Raw genomic sequence first — 17573 nt, 5'->3', positions numbered from 1 at the left:
AAATCGTCAGGATTATTCTCCTGGATCTCACGAAGCAAAGGTCAAAGTCATGCTGGAGTAACCAATTCTTGGTCCATGAACTCCTCCTCGCCCTGTTCATGGACTGGACTTGAGTCAAAGTATAAACCCCAACACCAAGCCCCCACACAGCACGAACTCTATGACGAGTACGTACCCGCAACATGGTTTCAAAAGGGTCGGCTGGTCAGAACGAACTTAACAGAACGCACTGAAGAACAGCAAGGCCTGTGAACAGCGAGCTGAAAATCAGCAACGAGCGGACAAGAACGCACTGAAAAACAGATACGAACTGACTATGCGCACTGAAAATCAGATAAAAACCCACAAGCACAAACTGAACAGCAGTAAAACTATCTGAAAAAGCTGGAGTCTGAAAAGCGTGAATCATCTCTAACCAAACTTCTACTAACACGAGATAAATACGAGATTAGCAGAAAGAGCCCAAAGGGTGGCACAGTGGCTATTGAACTTCCTTTTTCTAGTCCCGTCGTACGTGCTGTACGTCACCGCTTTCTTGACGGTCGGACTTTGGTATGATAGTGTGTGCACAAGCCAGCTTCAGTGGAATTCCGTCGGAAGAACGGGAAAACATGTGTACAGGGCATAAGTCTGGATTGGGGCTGGAAACTTGAAGACTTCAAAGAGCATTGGGAGGGATGGAATCTTCAATCTTGTGTCCGGACTTTCCAGAAGTTCTGCAAGTTGTGTGTGTCCAGATGCACACACTCATTTTAAGGCAGATCTGAGCATAGCTCAGGGGAGTTGGTGTGGGAGCAGTTGCTGCAGCCAGGATAGAGATGTGCTACCGCTTAAGAGCCCAGGCAATATCCTTGAGATGGCACTCCATGTAGGAGAGGTTCCAGGTCAGTGGACTGAGAGAGTTGGGCCAGCTGAGAGAGTCGGGGAGACCATAGCTGAGACAACCGGAAGAGAGAGTCCTGGGGATCAGAGGGGACCGTGAGTCTTGGAGAAGTGTGAAAGCCTGGAGTGTCAGGAGAACCCCTTCCTAGAGGCCAGGAGTGGGCCTGCGCAGCCTTGTACTGCAACCACGGCTAAGTGAGCCTTGAGAGCCAGGTGACGTGGCATTTTCATTTTTGTTGTAAATTTTGAGAGAAGAACCTTCAATAACCTTTCAATGAAAGTGGGCTACCACGCCCTTAAACTGAAGTTCCTGTTGGCTGTGAACTCACTGAAGATGCATCTACCACTGAGCTAGACATATCCCCAATATCACAAGTGGTTGTCAAATGCGGGCACACAGATGGTGGAAATCCGGGTCTCTGCTCCCATTGCAGCCAGGCAATGAGCATTGCGTGCAGGTAGTACTGTCCTATCCTGTGAGAATTTTTTTTTCTACTGCTGTGAACTGTGCAACAAGCTGCTGTGTATGTGACTGCAAGGATGAGGCGGTCAAAACACAAGAAGTGTACGTTAAATCCAGTTAAAGGGAAAGTGCCAGCTGTTGTTCCACATCCTTTGTCCCTGGTTGCAGAGTGGGAAGTTGACATAGTGGCGTCTAACTTCAAACGGCCAATGCTGCCTACAGAGAAGGCTTCCTAATGAAGTTTGAACAAGCTGCAACATGGAGGGCATGGCCTAGAGACCGGTGGTCAGAGTTGCTGCAAACCTTGCTGCTGAATCGGTCCTGGGTATCCACTAACAGATGGGTCCAAGCCGAGATGATTATGACCAGTATTAAAGCTGAGATTCTGCTTGGGGAAATGTTCCCGTGTGAATGGGAATGCCAGCAACGCTCCAGCAAAGGGTGGTCTTCACCTGTATCAACGGGAGAGGCATCACTGGTACAACAAAGCACCAGTCAAGCATGAGAGTGCATCAGTGTACCAGCCCTTGGTTTTCTGAAAGCATATCGGTTGTCACCCCTGGCAACAGTGGCAAGAAGTCTGTGTGGCGTGCAGGGCGTACCAATGAGCATGAGGAATGTAAAGATGTGTATTATGGCCGCTTATGTGAAGTGGTCAGCCCAAACAGAAGGGCACCACAGTCTGCAACCTCCATGAGGTGTAGCCAACCAACTTTGGCGTGCTGGTCTGCTGTTACCCCTAGCAACAGGGATCGTGTGTTACCTGCAGGGTATGTTGGTGGGTCCGGAAAGGCTGCAGTGTTGCTCCATGACCACATGGAAGAGTCAGCCTGTGGAGACACCACAGATGAGAGACAACACACTCAAATGAAGGCTATGACACTGGCTACAGGAATTGGTAAGGCAGTCTATGGGACAGAACCCAATGAAGTGTGTCCAGCGGGGAGATCCGCAGTACAGGTTAACTTGCTGCAGTGTGCTACCCGGAGTAGTGGGGAGGCACAGGGTAAAGCCCAACTGGCAGCAGGACTAAAGACTAAAAAGGACATGGGGACTCTCTATGTACCTGGTCTAATCCAGCAGAGTGCTAGAAGCGCTGTACTAGGAGTGACCAAAGAAATCTGTATACCATGTTCCCTGGTGACAGAGACAGGTGCTGCATGGTTGCCCAGGGAAACCTCCCAGGAGCCCACAGTGTTGGAACGGAGGGTTTCCCAGGTCAGCTGTGGAGGTGCTCAAGTGGGTAAGAGGCCACCCACAATAGCTACAGCTACGTCTAAGCATCATGATGATCCTCTAAAGGTTGAGAAATGTATTTTTGGAAATGTCATATTTGAGAATAACGTTGGTAATGTGTTTACTAAAAACAATGGGAGTAGGATGTCTCCCGTGACCACCGTAGGCAGATCCGCAGGGTTATCTGTGGAAATCTCCAGGGATCTCTCTGTGCTGGAACTGGAGGTTGTCCGGGACCGCTCTGGCACTACTCTGGGGGAGAAAGGGGGACTGCACCACACAGTGAGAGTGTGTGGGTGCAGACCACCCACCTGGTATGTGACCAGATTGGTGAATAAATTATTCACCCTGCTAAAGCTGGTAGTGTAAAGCTGGGTGTGATGGTAGCGCCACCAGAACAAACTGGTCAAAATAGTGTATTGTACCCTGTCTTGTGTGACGAAGCATCGTCCCGATGAGACATAGGTAAACCTGTGCTTGTACAATGTGATGCATATAGAGATGACAAATGTACAGTATTGGGTAATGAGGTGATGCAGCACTGCAGAATGCCTGTCAGGGAAGCACCATGGACTGGGAAACATGGTGCAAGGAAGCAGTCGCAACACTAAATAAAGTGACCATGAGTTACAAAGCTATGATGTGTAACAAAGATGTGAACATAACACCTGCTATGCCCAACGGGGGGATTGCAGAGTGGCCAGTGGCCAAGGGTGCATTGGCCCCGGCAGAGATTGGTTCCCTCCAGTCAGCGATCGCCCTTTGATGAAGTCTCGTGAGCAGTGACGTTACGCGTCAGGGAGGAGCCAGGTGTCGTCGCTTCTGGTCACGGCCGAGACGGGAAGTACTCGTTTTTATGCTGTTTTGTGTTTTTTTTGCTGTTTTGTGTTTTTCTCTATGTAAGTTACTACGTGTGCTGGATGTCAAATAAAATCTTTGAAGTTCTACACATTGGAGCCAGTCTCTATTTTTATGTCCTCACTTCTGAGCCCAGAGATCGAAGGTGTCTACTGAATGTTAGAAGGTCGATCGTTCCGTGGAGAGTCATCGTCTCTGGGTGATTTGAGTCCTACTAGGCCCGTAGGGGCCGCTGCTAGAGGTGAGAGGCTAGTGGAACAGGTGATGCACTGTGGATGGGGAGTGGATGAAGTGGACATCAATTTCTCTTTTCTGCACATCGATTGTTTTTTTTGCACTCTGCACTTTCCTCATATATGAACTGATTTGATGATATTTTTTACACATTTATTTTGTGGGTTATTACATCACTGCGAATGGGGACTTTATGAATTGGACACTAATTGCCGTTTTTGCACATCGATTGTTTTTTGCACTTTGCACTTTCTTCACCTATGAATTGTTCTGAAGATATTTTGTGTATTGTATGTGTTGGTTATTGCATCCTATCAGTATTGGGATCCATTATTCACTTACAGGTTTATATTATTGAACGATTTCAGGATATTTAGTGGTCACTTTTGCACTTTGAAGATTAGATATTGCATCTTATCAGTATTGGGAATCATTTATTCACTTACAGGCTTACATTATTGAATGCTTTCAGGATACTGATTGGTCACTTTGCACTTTTAGATTTAATTATATTTATGTTTTTTGCTTATTTTATTCTTCATGATTGTTTTGATTTTCACCGCCTGGTGATTGGATTTGCACAATTATTATTTATTATGGAAGATTTATTGACTGAACCACCAGCCACTTAGTCATCAGTAAGAAATTACATGGCAGTATGTTCCAACTCCTCGACCACCAATATAGGCTTGTTCCCAATCCTGCATGCTCTATCCGATGTCCTCCGACCTCCACTGATTCAGGAATCAAATCTGAAAAAGAAAAAGGCGAGAATTACACTGCAGGCAGATGCATGCATTCTACCACTGGGATTTGGGTACTCACTTTTTTTCAGGATATCTTGGCATCCTGCAGAGCCAACGTTGCCGCTCGAGTATCTTTCATTGCCCCTAGGTATTCCAGGTTCTGGGTTGGTATGAAATGGCTCATAAGCAACTGAACTCTTCCAGCACTGAGATTGCCATCTCTCAGTGTGAAAGCAACGTGTCTGTTCTGGTTCAGCAGCAGGACACCATCCAGTTAGTGGTATATCCATATCCCTTAAGAGCGCAGATACACCATCAGAGCCAAAAGGACTTTTGTGAATATCCTGGGCGATGTGGTCAGCCTCAAGGGTTGGCATACAAATTGGTAATATAGCCATCCCACAGAGAACCGCAGAAACCCCTGAGAGCATGGAACCGTCGGGACATGGAGATATGCGATCTTGAGATCTATGGAAAGGAGCTAATCCTCTGGTTGTGTGGTTTTCAAGATCATTTGAAGCAGCTCCGTCTTGAAGCTTTCTTTTCTGATGTATTTGTTGAAAGATCGATTTTCATAAGCCCGACTTCTTCTGCACCAAGAAGAGGGGAGAATAAACCCCAGTAAAGCACTCCCATCAGGGATCTGCAACTATTGCCTTCTGGCTAGCAAGGTTTTTGACATACGTCAAAAGCACATCCTGTTTCTCTCTGGAAAGAGGAACTCTTTTTAGATTTCGGGGATTCTTGTCCCAGGGTATAGCAGATCTCTTCTACTTCTGGCCTGCAGAATTTGGCTTCTCTGCCTCTAGCTTTAGCAGAACCCTTGTAAATGATGATCTATTGACAGAGTAATCGCCAATCCTGAGGAATAAACCCCTATTTTCCACCTGTGGCCTTTGCAATAGAGGCATCCAGTTTGTTCCTGAAAAAAGAACGCCCTTCAAAGGGGATCTTGCACCATCTTGCTTGGATGCAGGATGTGCCACCCCGGGCCTCAGCCAAAGAGTTCTTCTGCCAGTTACTGCATTTAGCATAATTTTGGCCAGCAGTTTAATTACATCGATCGATGCCTCGGTCATAAAAGAATCTTTTAGCTTCAAGTTAGAAAGAGAAGCTAAGGTCTCAGCTTTGCGAAGATCATTTTCCACTGTTACCTCATACTTTTGCAGTCAAGCCTCCATTGTTTTGGAAATTAATACCAATGCCATAGATGGCTTGCATGCCCCACCAGCCAGCGTATAGATCTTTTTAAGATCCAAACAAACCCGTTTATCCAGCATGTCTTTTTAAGGTTACCACATTGTCAAGAGGTAAGTTCACATGCCTGGCTAGATGCATAAAGGCTTTGTCCACCGCCAGCAGATCCTCAGATTTTTTGATGTCCTCATGTTTGAAGGGTTCACAAATCTGTTCCTAAAGGAGACTGTCTTATCTTATTCTTGAGCTAAAATCTCCTGAATTTCCTCCATGAAAAGGGAAATTCAGTCCCTCCTTCCTGAAAACTTTCCTCTGTTTGCGCTTCCGTTTCTCTGCCAGAGTAGAGCTTGCTTAACTTCCTAAATAGCTAACAAAGGTGAAGTCAATTCCAACATATTGACTGTCCTCCTCACCCAAGGAAACTGCATCAGAGGCCAAAGATTCGTGGACTGCCAGGCCTTCCCTTGTGGCTGGAGGCAATTAAGGTGACAATGATCGCAAAGTAGATGCACTGGGGTAGGTGGAGGCTGAGCTTAAGTGGTAAACACAAGAGTAGCATCTCCTGAAACACCTTTTTCATCATAGATGTAATTTCTCTGCCGTCTGATTCCCCATCCCTATTCGCTTCCTTGATGCAGACTTCACAGGCAGTCTTGCCCAGTATGTCTGGGTTGTTCATAGTGTGACTCTTCCCGGTAACCTGGTAGAGAGCAATGGTACCTCGAACCAGAACGAGAAGCTTCAGCTCTTACATGGAGATTTACATAGTTACATAGTTAGTCAGATTGTAAAAAGACACAAGGCAATCTAGTTCATCCAAAAATAAAATAAAAAATACAATCCCATATACACAATCCTTCACCCACAGTTGATCCAGAGCAAAGCGAAAAACCCCAGCAAAGCATGCTCCAATTAGCTACAGCAGGGGAAAAAAATGCCTTCCTGATCCCCCCAGAGACAATCAGATTTTCCCTGGATCAACTTTACCTATAAATGTAAGTACCCAGTTATATTATGTACCTTTAGGAAAGAATCCAGGCCTTTTTTAAAGCAATCTACTGAGCCTGCCACAACCACCTGTGGTGGGAGTCTATTCCACATTTTCACAGCTCCTACTGTGAAAATGTGGGATAAACTCCCTCCAGAGGTGGTTCTGGCAAGCTCAGTATATTGCTTTAAAAAAGGCCTGGATTCTTTCCTAAATGTACATAATATAACTGGGTTATATTATCTACATATATTATGCCCCTTGTCCTCTGTGATGACCTTAAAGTGAATAACTCAACACCAAGTTCACTATATGGACCACTTATGTATTTGTTTATGTTGATCATATCCCCTTTAATCTCCTCTTCTCAAGAGGGAAAATATTCAGTTCCTCTTATCTTTCCTCATAGATGAGCTCCTCCATGCCTCTTATCAGTTTGGTTGCCCTTCTCTGCACTTTCTCCAGCTCCCCGATATCCTTTTTTGAGAACTGGTGCCCAAAACTGAATTGCATATTCCAGATGTGTCCTACTACTGATTTGTACAGGGGCAAAATGATATCCCTCTCTGGAGTCCATACCTCTCTTAATACAACAAAGGACTTTGCTCGGTTTCGAAACCGCAGCTTGGCATTGCATGCTATTTTTGAGATTATGATCTACCAAAACCCCCAGATCCTTCTTCACTATGGATTCCCCCAGTTCTACTCCACCTAGTATGTATGATGCATGCATATTCTTAGCCCCCAGGTGCATAACTTTACATTTATCAACATTAACCTCATTTGCCACTTAGTTGCCCAATTAGTGCATTGAGGTCGGCTTGTAAATTGGAGACATCCTGTAAGGACATTATTCCACTGCATAGCTTAGTGTCATCTGCAAAGACAGAAATGTTACTTTTAATCCCAGACCCTATATCATTCATAAAGATATTAAAAAGTAAGGGTCCCAGCACTGAAACTTGGGGTGCACTACTGATAACCTTAGACCATTCAGAGTAAGAGTCATTAACCACTACTCTGAGTTCTGTCTTTTAGCCAGTTTTCTATCCATTTACAAATCGATCTTTCCAAGCCTGTAGACTTTACCTTACACATGAGTCGTGTGTGGGGAACTGTGTTAAACACGTTTGCAAAATCTAAGTATACCATGTCCACAGCCACCTCTCTGTCTATCCAAGGTTTTACTTACCTCCTTATAAAAACAAATCAGGTTTGTTTGACAACTTCGGTCTCTCATGAATCCATGCTGTCTGTTGCTTAAAATATTTTTTTCCAGCAAAAACTCATCTATGTGGTCTTTTATTTAACTCCCCAGTATCTTCCCAACTATAGAAGTTAAACTAACAGGTCTATAGTTACTTAAAGACTTTGTAAAGACTTTGATCCCTTTTTAAATATGGGCACCACATTGGCCCTGCGACAATCCAGTGGTACTATTCCAGTCATTAAGTAGTCCCTAAATATTAGAAACAATGGCCTTGAAATGACAGAGCTCAATTATGTTAGGATCCGTGGGTGGATGCTATCTGGTCCAGGTGCTTTATTCACCTTTATTCTGTCTAAATATTTCTGGACCATATCACTTTTGAGCCATTTTGGATCATTTGGGGCTGTGTCACTACCACCCCCATTATGGACATGAGCTCCCCCATGCTCCTTTGTATACACAGAGCTGAAGAAAGTATTTAATAAATGTACTTTCTCTTTGTCCCCAGTCAGTCACTCTAGATTATTTTATAAAGGGCTTACATTTCTGTTCTGTGTCCATTGATGCCAATATTCCCTCCCAGTCTAAGTCCTGGAGAGCAGCCCTCATCCTTGGAAAATGTGCTCTCTTAAAGTTAGTGGAACTGCAGTCTGCTCACATAATTTGTAATAAAAACATCTTTGCCATTCTGAAGCTTCCCTCCAACCACTTTACATATTATTTTATACAGTGATTCTGTACTTTCCAAATATGCTGCAGAAATCTCCCTCCACTAAGTCTGGCTGCATCCATTTTAACTGTGGGCAGCTGAAGATGCTGCCTGTTCATTTCCTGGATTTACACAGACACACGCAGAAGCACACCTCCACTTCTGCAGGCCTGCAGCTCTCATTGGCCTTCTTGTGACTCATCCCCCGTCCTTTTCCTGGCAAAATCTCACAAGATTGAGAGAGCTATGCATAATGTCATAAGCCATAGGCTTTTTACCAGACAGTAAACAGGTAGTGGGCTGTATAAGGTATTTACTGGCAGAAAAAAAATGTTTTACCATCCAAAGTTAAAACAACAAGGACAGAAAATTTTATAGATGGAAAGATGAAAAAACGACTGAAGGTCCGCTTTAAGTGTTTTAATCTTACCCGTATGTGTTTGCTGCCTACAGCTAACAATAAATGAAGTCATGTTATGGTCACTGCTACCCAAATGTTCTTTTATATGAATATTGGTAATAATCTCTGCATGGTTTGGGATTACCAGGTCCAGCAGAGCTTCCTTCCTAGTCGGGCCTCAATAAACTGGACCATAAAATTGTCTTGTAATAGGTATATAATTTTTGCCCTTTTAACTGTTCCAGCAGTGGCATTACTCCAGTCAATTTCTGGGTAGTTAAAATCCCCCATTATTATCACTGTCCCAGCCCTTGCAGCCCTTTCCATCTGTGCAAGGAGCTGAGTCTCCACCTCCTCACTAACACTGGGAGGTCTATAACATACTCCAATGAGAACCTTTGTAGTACGCACACCCATGTAAAGTTCCACCCATAATGCTTCATACTCCTCACACTCTCCATCAACTAGGTCCTCTTTAACACTTGCTTTGAGATCATTTCTCACAGAGAAAGACACCACCACCCCTCCGTTTTATCCAGTCTTTGCAAAAGAGAGCAAAACCAGGAATATTAATTGCCCAGTCATGAGAAGAATGAAGCCAAGATTCAGCATTATCAATTAGATCATAGTTCTCCTCGTGCACCAGAGCTTCCAACTCACCTATTTTACTTGGCAGACTTCTGGCATGGTTGAACAAACGCTTCAATTCATTGTCACATTTTGCAAACGAATGTTGCATATTTTTTATTTTAGTACAAATAGTACAATTTACAATGGTTGTTTGTAACATAGGAACCACATATCTGCCATAACCCTTCCCCCCATCTTCCCCCATTCCACCCTGTTTGCCCCATTATAATCTAATTCACTCTCCCCCCACAATCCTGATTTAAATACTGCTCCAGCCTTCCCCAAAACCTCTCCCTCAGCACAGTAGACCCCCTTCCATTTAGGTGCAAACCATCTTTAGCATATAGGTTGCACCCCAATGAAAAGTCAGCCCAGTGCTCTAAAAACCTAAATCCCTGCTCCTTACACCAGGTCTTTAGCCATGCATTCAGCTCTCTAATCACCCCCTGCCTTTCCTGTGTTGTGCATGGCACAGGCAATATTTCAAAGAATATCACCTTGGATGTCCTTCCCTTCAACTTGCAGTCTAGTTCTTTAAATTGGCTCTTAAGGAGCCTCTACCTTCCATATATTCTATAATTGGTTCCAACCAAGAAAGCTGGGTCATGCCCAGCCCCAACCAGTAATTTATCAACCTGGTCCACCACATGCCAAACCCTGGCACCAGGGAGACAGCAAACCATTCGGTTGAGGCGATCCTGATGACAAATTATTCTATCAGTCCTTCCAAATATAGAATCCCCTATTACCATCAACTGTCTAGACCTACCTGTACTCCCCTCACCACCCCTACTAGATGGGCTGCTTTCCTGGCTGTTAGAGGGAGCAGTGACTTCTGGTCGTCCAGGAGCAGCCTGAAGGCCACTCTCATCACATCAACGTGAGATCCAGCCAAGCTGTGGCATGGTGCGACATGAGGTCGAGTGTCATTCCTTGACCCTGTGGGTGCCTGCTGCGGAGCCTTTAGGCCACCCCTTATTACCACAGGTCAAAGGGATAGGTGAGCGGGCACTTGCCCATCTTCCTAAAACAAAGGACACTGCATGCAGACACCGTTGTTTTGTTCACTGATGTAACCTGTAGGAGAACTCTGTGCTACACTTACTCTTTGCTGAACAGCCACAGTCTTTACCCTCCTTGTCAGGACACAAGTATACTTCCCACCACCTTTCTTGTCAGGACACTAAAGAGCTAGCTGAAGATGCAAGGCATTATTTTCTTCTGAGAGACTAAAACATACCCCCCCACAAGTGATAAAAAGCCACTGGTGCCATACGGGGCCCACACTTCTACCGAGGACTCTATTCACTATAAGAGCGGGCCTAATGATTTAAGTGTCATATTCTTGTATTAAATTAAATACGGGGTTATACAGTTCTTTGGGACTGTGGAGTCAAGGAACAGAAGGGAGTATTCTGACACACATCTGGTCATTCCCCTGCCCCTCTTCCACCTGTATCCATAGAGCTCAATCTAGGCATAGTTTGCTGATTCTGTGTAAGTGTTTATACTCTACTGCAATTAGTTATTGCTGTTTGACTGTTTCTAATTTTAAGGTTACTTGTCAAAGTGAATTCCCTGCAGGTAACAAGTTTTATGCTATTGAATGTCATTGCCATTAATCTTTCAGTAAAAAAGATTTAACTGCTTGGTTTGACTATGTGTTTCTAAAGTACTTTTGTTACAAGTATTTCAGAACCCAGAGTATCAGAGGTGACGAAGGACTTGCAAGGTCGGTTTAACCAGTGGGGTATCGATTAATTGAGTGGCCCTCATGGGTGTAGTGCTACACTAGCAAAGCAGCATCCATTTGGATGTGAAGCATTTTTTACTTTTAGCCCACCCAAACTTCTGCCGCCCAACTGTAAACATCAGCACTGCACAGGCGCGCGTGCCTAGGGGAGACTCTGCCGACACAGCTGCCCACTTCACATGGACCCAGTGGATCCCAGACAAGGCTGTGAGCCATGGTAAAATCTGCACTGAGGACCAGCAGCTGGGCTTCCTGGCCTATGGGTCATTTAGACGGCACACCAGGGACCACGTCCAGCCTCAACCTATACGCATGGACTGGCCGCCCAGGTTCTGCACATAAGAGGAAAAACGAAGAATGCAGAAGCTGCAGATGGGCGTAAATTCATGAGTTATGGACCTGGAAGCATAGGGGGTGGGACCCTATACCCAGGTGTGCTGACATGGAGCCTTCAGGGAAAATTTTTATTTTACCTCTTGCATTTACTTTGTGTTTTGATGCCATTGTGTGATACAATAAAAGTCACGCTTATTTTTATTGCTAATAAATCAAACTTATTATAGACACTAAAAATATTATAAGTGACACAAAATTCTAATGGCTTGGTTGCCTCCATTCTCTGGGTCACAGACAAGAAGCAAGCATTCAGTAAGCAAAGTCAGAACTCCCGATTTTCCAGTTTGTTCCATGTTGGTCCCTTTAGGAAGCATCAACATGGATCAGCATGATAGACATCAACTAGCATTTTCCATAAAAGCAGTGATTCAAAATATAAGCATGGTATGGATTATGGTCACTTCTGTTAAAAAAAGGAAACAGAATTCACGTTTTGTATCTGCAATGCACACACATGTACACAAGTATAGCTGTATTCTTGTCTTTACCACCAACGCCTGTGCCAGCACACTTAAAAAAGTAACATTTTCCTGGGTTATTTCTCCTGTTTGGAAAGTTGGATCTAAATACAATGTATCTTATGAATCTAAATAGTATACACAATTTTCCCAAGCTTCTTCTAAAGAGAGAAACCATATTTCACATATCTCAACATATGTTATACTCACAGCAACAATTTTCCAGACGAACCAAACAGTTCAGATAATCATCAAATTCTATCTGGTAGAGGTCATCTGAATATCTCAAGACAATCAGTTGCAACATTGTGTTGTTAAGCTGAAACCCTAAAAATATAATTAAGTTCATTATTTTCCTAATTGTATTTGTCTAAAATTATTCATATACAGTATATGTAAGGTTATTTTTGTATAGAGTCGGTTAGAATTTAAAACCCCTGTCTAGTTTTTATAATTGTCAGGGGCTTCTATCTGTTATCATTGCCATTTGCCACCAAGACTCAAATCTTTTAAACAGGGGGTAACATTAAATCTTGCAGTGGGGATACATTATCCATTGTCTCTCCCCACACTTATATTATTATATAGATACTGTATATGGATTTACTGATAGGGATAAGGATTTATAGATCTATGAATTAATAGTGTACCAAAAGGTGAAGATTCAGCTCTGTTACTTGCCAAATTTCCTGCAGTTTTTGTACACAGAAAGAAAAAGAGAAGAAAGGAATACCTCCTTGTTTACCTTTATTCTCTTACAGTTACACTGTAATCTCTAATCAACTATGTAAGCCTAGAGTCACACAATTGTGGGTGGTTGCGGGTGTGGGAATCACACCTGTTTCCACACCCGCAAATAGATCTGCTCTTTAAAAATACGCGGGGCTTAATGGCACCCCCATGCATCTAAAAACACAAAAAGAACATTTGCAGATGTGGGAACTGCCGGGAAATCACATGGAGCAAAAGCACCATGCGATTTCCCTGCCACTGCTTTTCAAAAACGGTACAGGAACCTTTTTCCTGCATAAACCACAGGCACAGCAGACCATTCAAATAAATGGGCTGCCATATCTGCACAAACATGGCTTGCAGAGCTGCAATAGTGTGAACTGGTGTGAGAATAATCAAGGTTTTCTGTAAATTGCACAAGGGGCATTCACACCTGTGAGTTGTGGTGCAATGAGGTAATGCATTGTGCACCATACACTCTTTAGTGCATTTTCAACGTGCATACTGTATGCTATGGTTCGTTATGGTTTTCTGCATCAAAAAAAAGTGCATTCCATTTTTTGTGTTTTCCAATGCATTGAGGCATTTGAATTGGCTGCATTAGCCTAACACATGTTAGCAAGCAATAGAGTGTGTGCTAACACAGTGGATCAAAACATGAAGATGTGAAGGGCCCTTATTGAGTGAGGCTTTTTTTTTTACCTTTGGATGGAATGTGAAAGCATTAAAACTCTTGGAAAATGTTGCTTTCTGTGTCCTGGCTGTAGAGATTCACACTCTCTCTCGCACCTGCGCAGAAGACTTGATGGAAAAAGGCAGGAAAATGCCCAGGACGCGCACAGGAAGTGACTTCAACCTGATGGAAAAAGGCAGGAAAATCCCCAGGAGGCGCACAAGAAGTGACATCAACCTGATGGAAAAAGGCGGGAAAATGCCCAGGAAGTGACCTAAAACTTCTTTATATAAGCCCAGCCTAGACACTGCCAAATTGCTGGTTTATATTCAGTCCCCCCTTGTTCCTGTGCTAGTGTGTGATCTGTCTAAACTTGTTGTGACCTGGAAACCTATTTGACTACTCTTGATTGCTGCTTGCCATTGACCTCGGATTTGTACCTTGACCATTCTACTTCTTTGCCCCTTTTGTCGATTGGAACCGACCCCGGCTTGGATCTCGACCATTCTTCTTAACCCTTTTATACTTCGTTGCCCAGCTGGACTTGACCTCGGCTCGGATCTCAGACTAAGGCTTGCACGGTGCTCCGCACCCCTGGCACCTGTTCCACTCGGTGTCCACCAAGTCTCTGTCTCCATCTCCAGAGGCTTCAAGAACCCGAGATGCAAGGGAGGCCTCCCCACTACTTTGGTCTCACATCAGGTATGTGGCTCTCATGACAGAATAAACCAGCCATGTCTGAGACTGAGGGGAGCGCTTCCGCCGTCAAGGCTCTGTGAGAACAAGTGGCCTCTGTGTCTCTGGCCCTTTCGGCCATACAAGAGAGGTACTTTCAACTGGAAGGTCGGCTGACTGCAATGGCCAATTCCTCAGTTCTGAGCCCTGCGGAACCACCTGTTATGGGTATGGAGCAGCCCATCTCTACTCCAGCTCCTGAACCACAGAACGCTTTTCAGGGGTTCGCCACAAGTTCCGGGCTTTCAGGAACGCCTGTCGGCTATACTTTACCTTACAGCCTAGGACCTTCTCTGCAGAGGATACAAAGGTCGGGGTCGTAGTAGCCTTACTTACAGAAGAACCTCAAGCATGGGCTCATCAGCTATTGGAAAGGGAGAGTCTTATAGTGCACTCACTGTCTTCTTTCTTCGATGCCATGGCAATCCTCTATGATAACCCACAACGAACCACCACGACTGAAACTGTTGAGGACTACGTAATGCAATTCCGCAAGTGGGCTTCAGACACTGCATGGAACGATGCTGCCCTGTGCCATCAGTTTCGCTTGGGCCTGTCCGAGCCCCTCAAAGACGAATTAGCAAGAGTGAGGCTCCCTGATATATTGGAACCTACAATTCAGTTGGCTATCCAGCTTGATCGCAGACTCAGAGAATGTTGCAGGGAACGATCCGGTATGGCTCGTCCCACATGGATGCTCCGAGTACCCATGGCGCCACACCTGAGAACCCCTGAGACCCACGCATCAACCCCAATTCATGACGCAGAACCAATGCAACTCAGCTTAGTTCGTGCACCCCTCACACCCAAAGAGCGACAACGCTGTCGCCTGAACAATCTATGCCTGTATTGTGGTGGAGCGTGTCACTTTCTTCAGGGATGTCCCATTAGGGGGACTAAGTGGATCGAACCCCCATCTGTTTCACCGTACATTGTTAAATCCTCACATCGAACTCTCTGCCTCTCTTTGCAGATACCGGGAAGGATAATCTGAGTAGCAGCCAGTATTGACTCTAGAGGTTGCAGCTGCTTTACTGACATCCACTTCTCCAAAAAGTATGGAATCCCACCATGCAAGAATCCCCAGCCATTTACCGTTCATCTGGCAGATGGCTCCACACCAACCTCGGGTCCCATAACCCATGAGGCAACCCTCATATTGGCCACCACCGAAGCAGACCATCAGGAATATCTTCGGCTGGACGTGATTTCTTCCCCCATTTTTCCAGTTATTTTGGGGTTACCATGGCTTCGACAGCACCAGCCACAGATTGATTGGTTGACTGAAGTTGTGTCTTTCAGGTCACCCTATTGCTTACACCAATATTTTTGACAACAAGCCTGTTTGACAGTTCAACCCCTTTCCACAGATGACAACACTCTTCTCCCCCAGGTTTACAGAGACTTGCTGGATGTCTTCGACAAGAAGGGGGCTGAATTCCTACTGCCTCACCAGCCGTATGATTGCCCCATTGAGCTTCTTCCTGGTTCTGCAATACCATTTGGGAGGATCTTCCCACTCTGAGCCTGAATTAGTCCTCTGAAGTCCTCTGAAAATACATTGATGACAATCTAAGGAAAGGGTTCATCCGGCCCTCTACCTCTCCTGCTGGCGCTGGACTCTTTTGTGGAAAACCAGGACCATTCTTTAAGACCATGTATCGACTACAGAGAATTGAACAGTATTATAATCAAAAACTGATACCCGTTGCCTTTAGTCCCTGAGCTCATTCAGACGTGTCGCACGGGTAAGGTCTTCTCAAAATTGGACCTAAGGGGAGCCTACAATTTAATACGGATAAGAGAGGGCGATGAATGGAAAACGGCCTTTCATACTGGGTTTGGCCATATTGAGTATTTGGTCATGCCATTTGGGCTGTGTAATGCCCCAGCAACTTTCTAACACTTGGGGAATTACATCTTTCGGGACTGACCTCTTTATGATAGTGTACTTAGATGGCATCCTTGTTTTATCACCTTCCCTCGAGGCATATCACATCCATATGCGAAAAGTCCTTTTTGCCTCCGAGCCCATAAACTCTACGCCAAGCTTGAAAAATGTGACTTTGAGAAAGATACCATACAATTCCTTGGCCCCATTATTTCAACTTCTGGCATCTCCATGGACCCCCAGAAGGTAACTGCAGTTCTTGAATGGCCAGTACCCTTGGACTGTAAGAGCGTCCAGAGGTTTGTGGGTTTCGCCAATTTTTATAGAAGATTCAAAGGCTTCTCATCAATAATTTCACCTATCACACAAGTTACCAAGCAAAACAGCCATTTTCTGTGGCCCCCCTCAGCACAAATGGTTTTCAATAAAAGCAAGAAGCAATTCACCTCTGCCCCAGTCTTTCATCATCACAACCCAGCCCTGCCTTACGTGTTGGAGGTTGATGCTTCAGAGATTGCAGTTGGGGCAGTCCTTTCTCAGCGCCAGGAAACCACACCCATCTTACATCCTGTTGCCTTCTTTTCCAGGAAGTTGTCCCCAGCCGAAAGGAATTATGATGTAGGGGACCGGAAACTCGTTGCTATTAAACTGGCCCTGGAAGAAAGGCAATATCTATTGGAAGGAGCCTTGCACCCTATACTTGTCTACACTGATCATAGGAATTTGGAATACCTCCGTACAGCTAAACGTCTCAGACCTAGACAAGCCAGATGAGCTCTCTTCTTCACCCGAATTCAAATGCATATCATGTACCGTCCGGGATCCAAGAATTGTAAAACCTGATGCTCTATCCAGCATGTATCCCACATCAGATAACTTGCCAACGACGGACGCGATACTCCCTGGCTATACATTTCTTCCTACTTACGGATGACCTCTTGTCCAGGATTAAACTGGCCTCTTCTCTAGACCAACTGCCCTCAGGAGAACATCTGCAAGAAAAGGACGGACTTTTCTTCCATGACCATGCTGTGTTTGTGCCCCTTCAACTGAGAGTTCCTGTGCTCAAACTCTGCCATGACAACAAGTTAGCAGGGCATTTCGGGGTGACCAAAACCACTGATCTGCTTTTGCAAACCTTTTGGTGGCCTACCCTCAAGGCAGCCTGCCACGCTTACATCAATTCCTGCCCGGTGTGCAATCACTGAAAAACAGAAAATAATTAATCATGGGGTCTCCTACGCCCCCTACCTGTTCCCTCCAGACCCTGGGAACAGACCAGCATGGATTACATAGTGGAGCTACCACCCTCTGATGGGTTTACATCCGTATTTGTTGTTGTGGACCGCCTTACAAAAATGGCTCATTTTATTTTTATGATT

At 44.8% G+C, this 17573-nt stretch overlaps 1 protein-coding gene across 3 annotated transcripts in view; it reads right to left on the bottom strand.

Moving 5' to 3' along the window:
• CAPN9 (calpain 9) overlaps window positions 1–17573 on the bottom strand; it is a 1322409-nt gene that overhangs the window by 67759 nt on the left and 1237077 nt on the right. For 2 of the 3 annotated variants that reach the window (XM_073627590.1, XM_073627589.1), the window contains exon 18: window positions 12371–12487. In XM_073627590.1, coding sequence (XP_073483691.1) covers window positions 12371–12487 — 117 coding nt within the window. Of the gene's footprint in view, window positions 1–4323; window positions 4426–12370; window positions 12488–17573 lie in introns of all 3 variants that reach the window. The other variant, XM_073627588.1, reaches the window with a different exon arrangement.

Source organism: Aquarana catesbeiana, linkage group LG04 (assembly GCF_042186555.1).
Source record: "Aquarana catesbeiana isolate 2022-GZ linkage group LG04, ASM4218655v1, whole genome shotgun sequence".
Taxonomy (NCBI): Eukaryota; Metazoa; Chordata; class Amphibia; order Anura; family Ranidae; genus Aquarana; species Aquarana catesbeiana.
The sequence above is the reverse complement of the archived record's forward strand: the minus strand, read 5'-3'. Positions and strand labels throughout refer to the sequence as shown.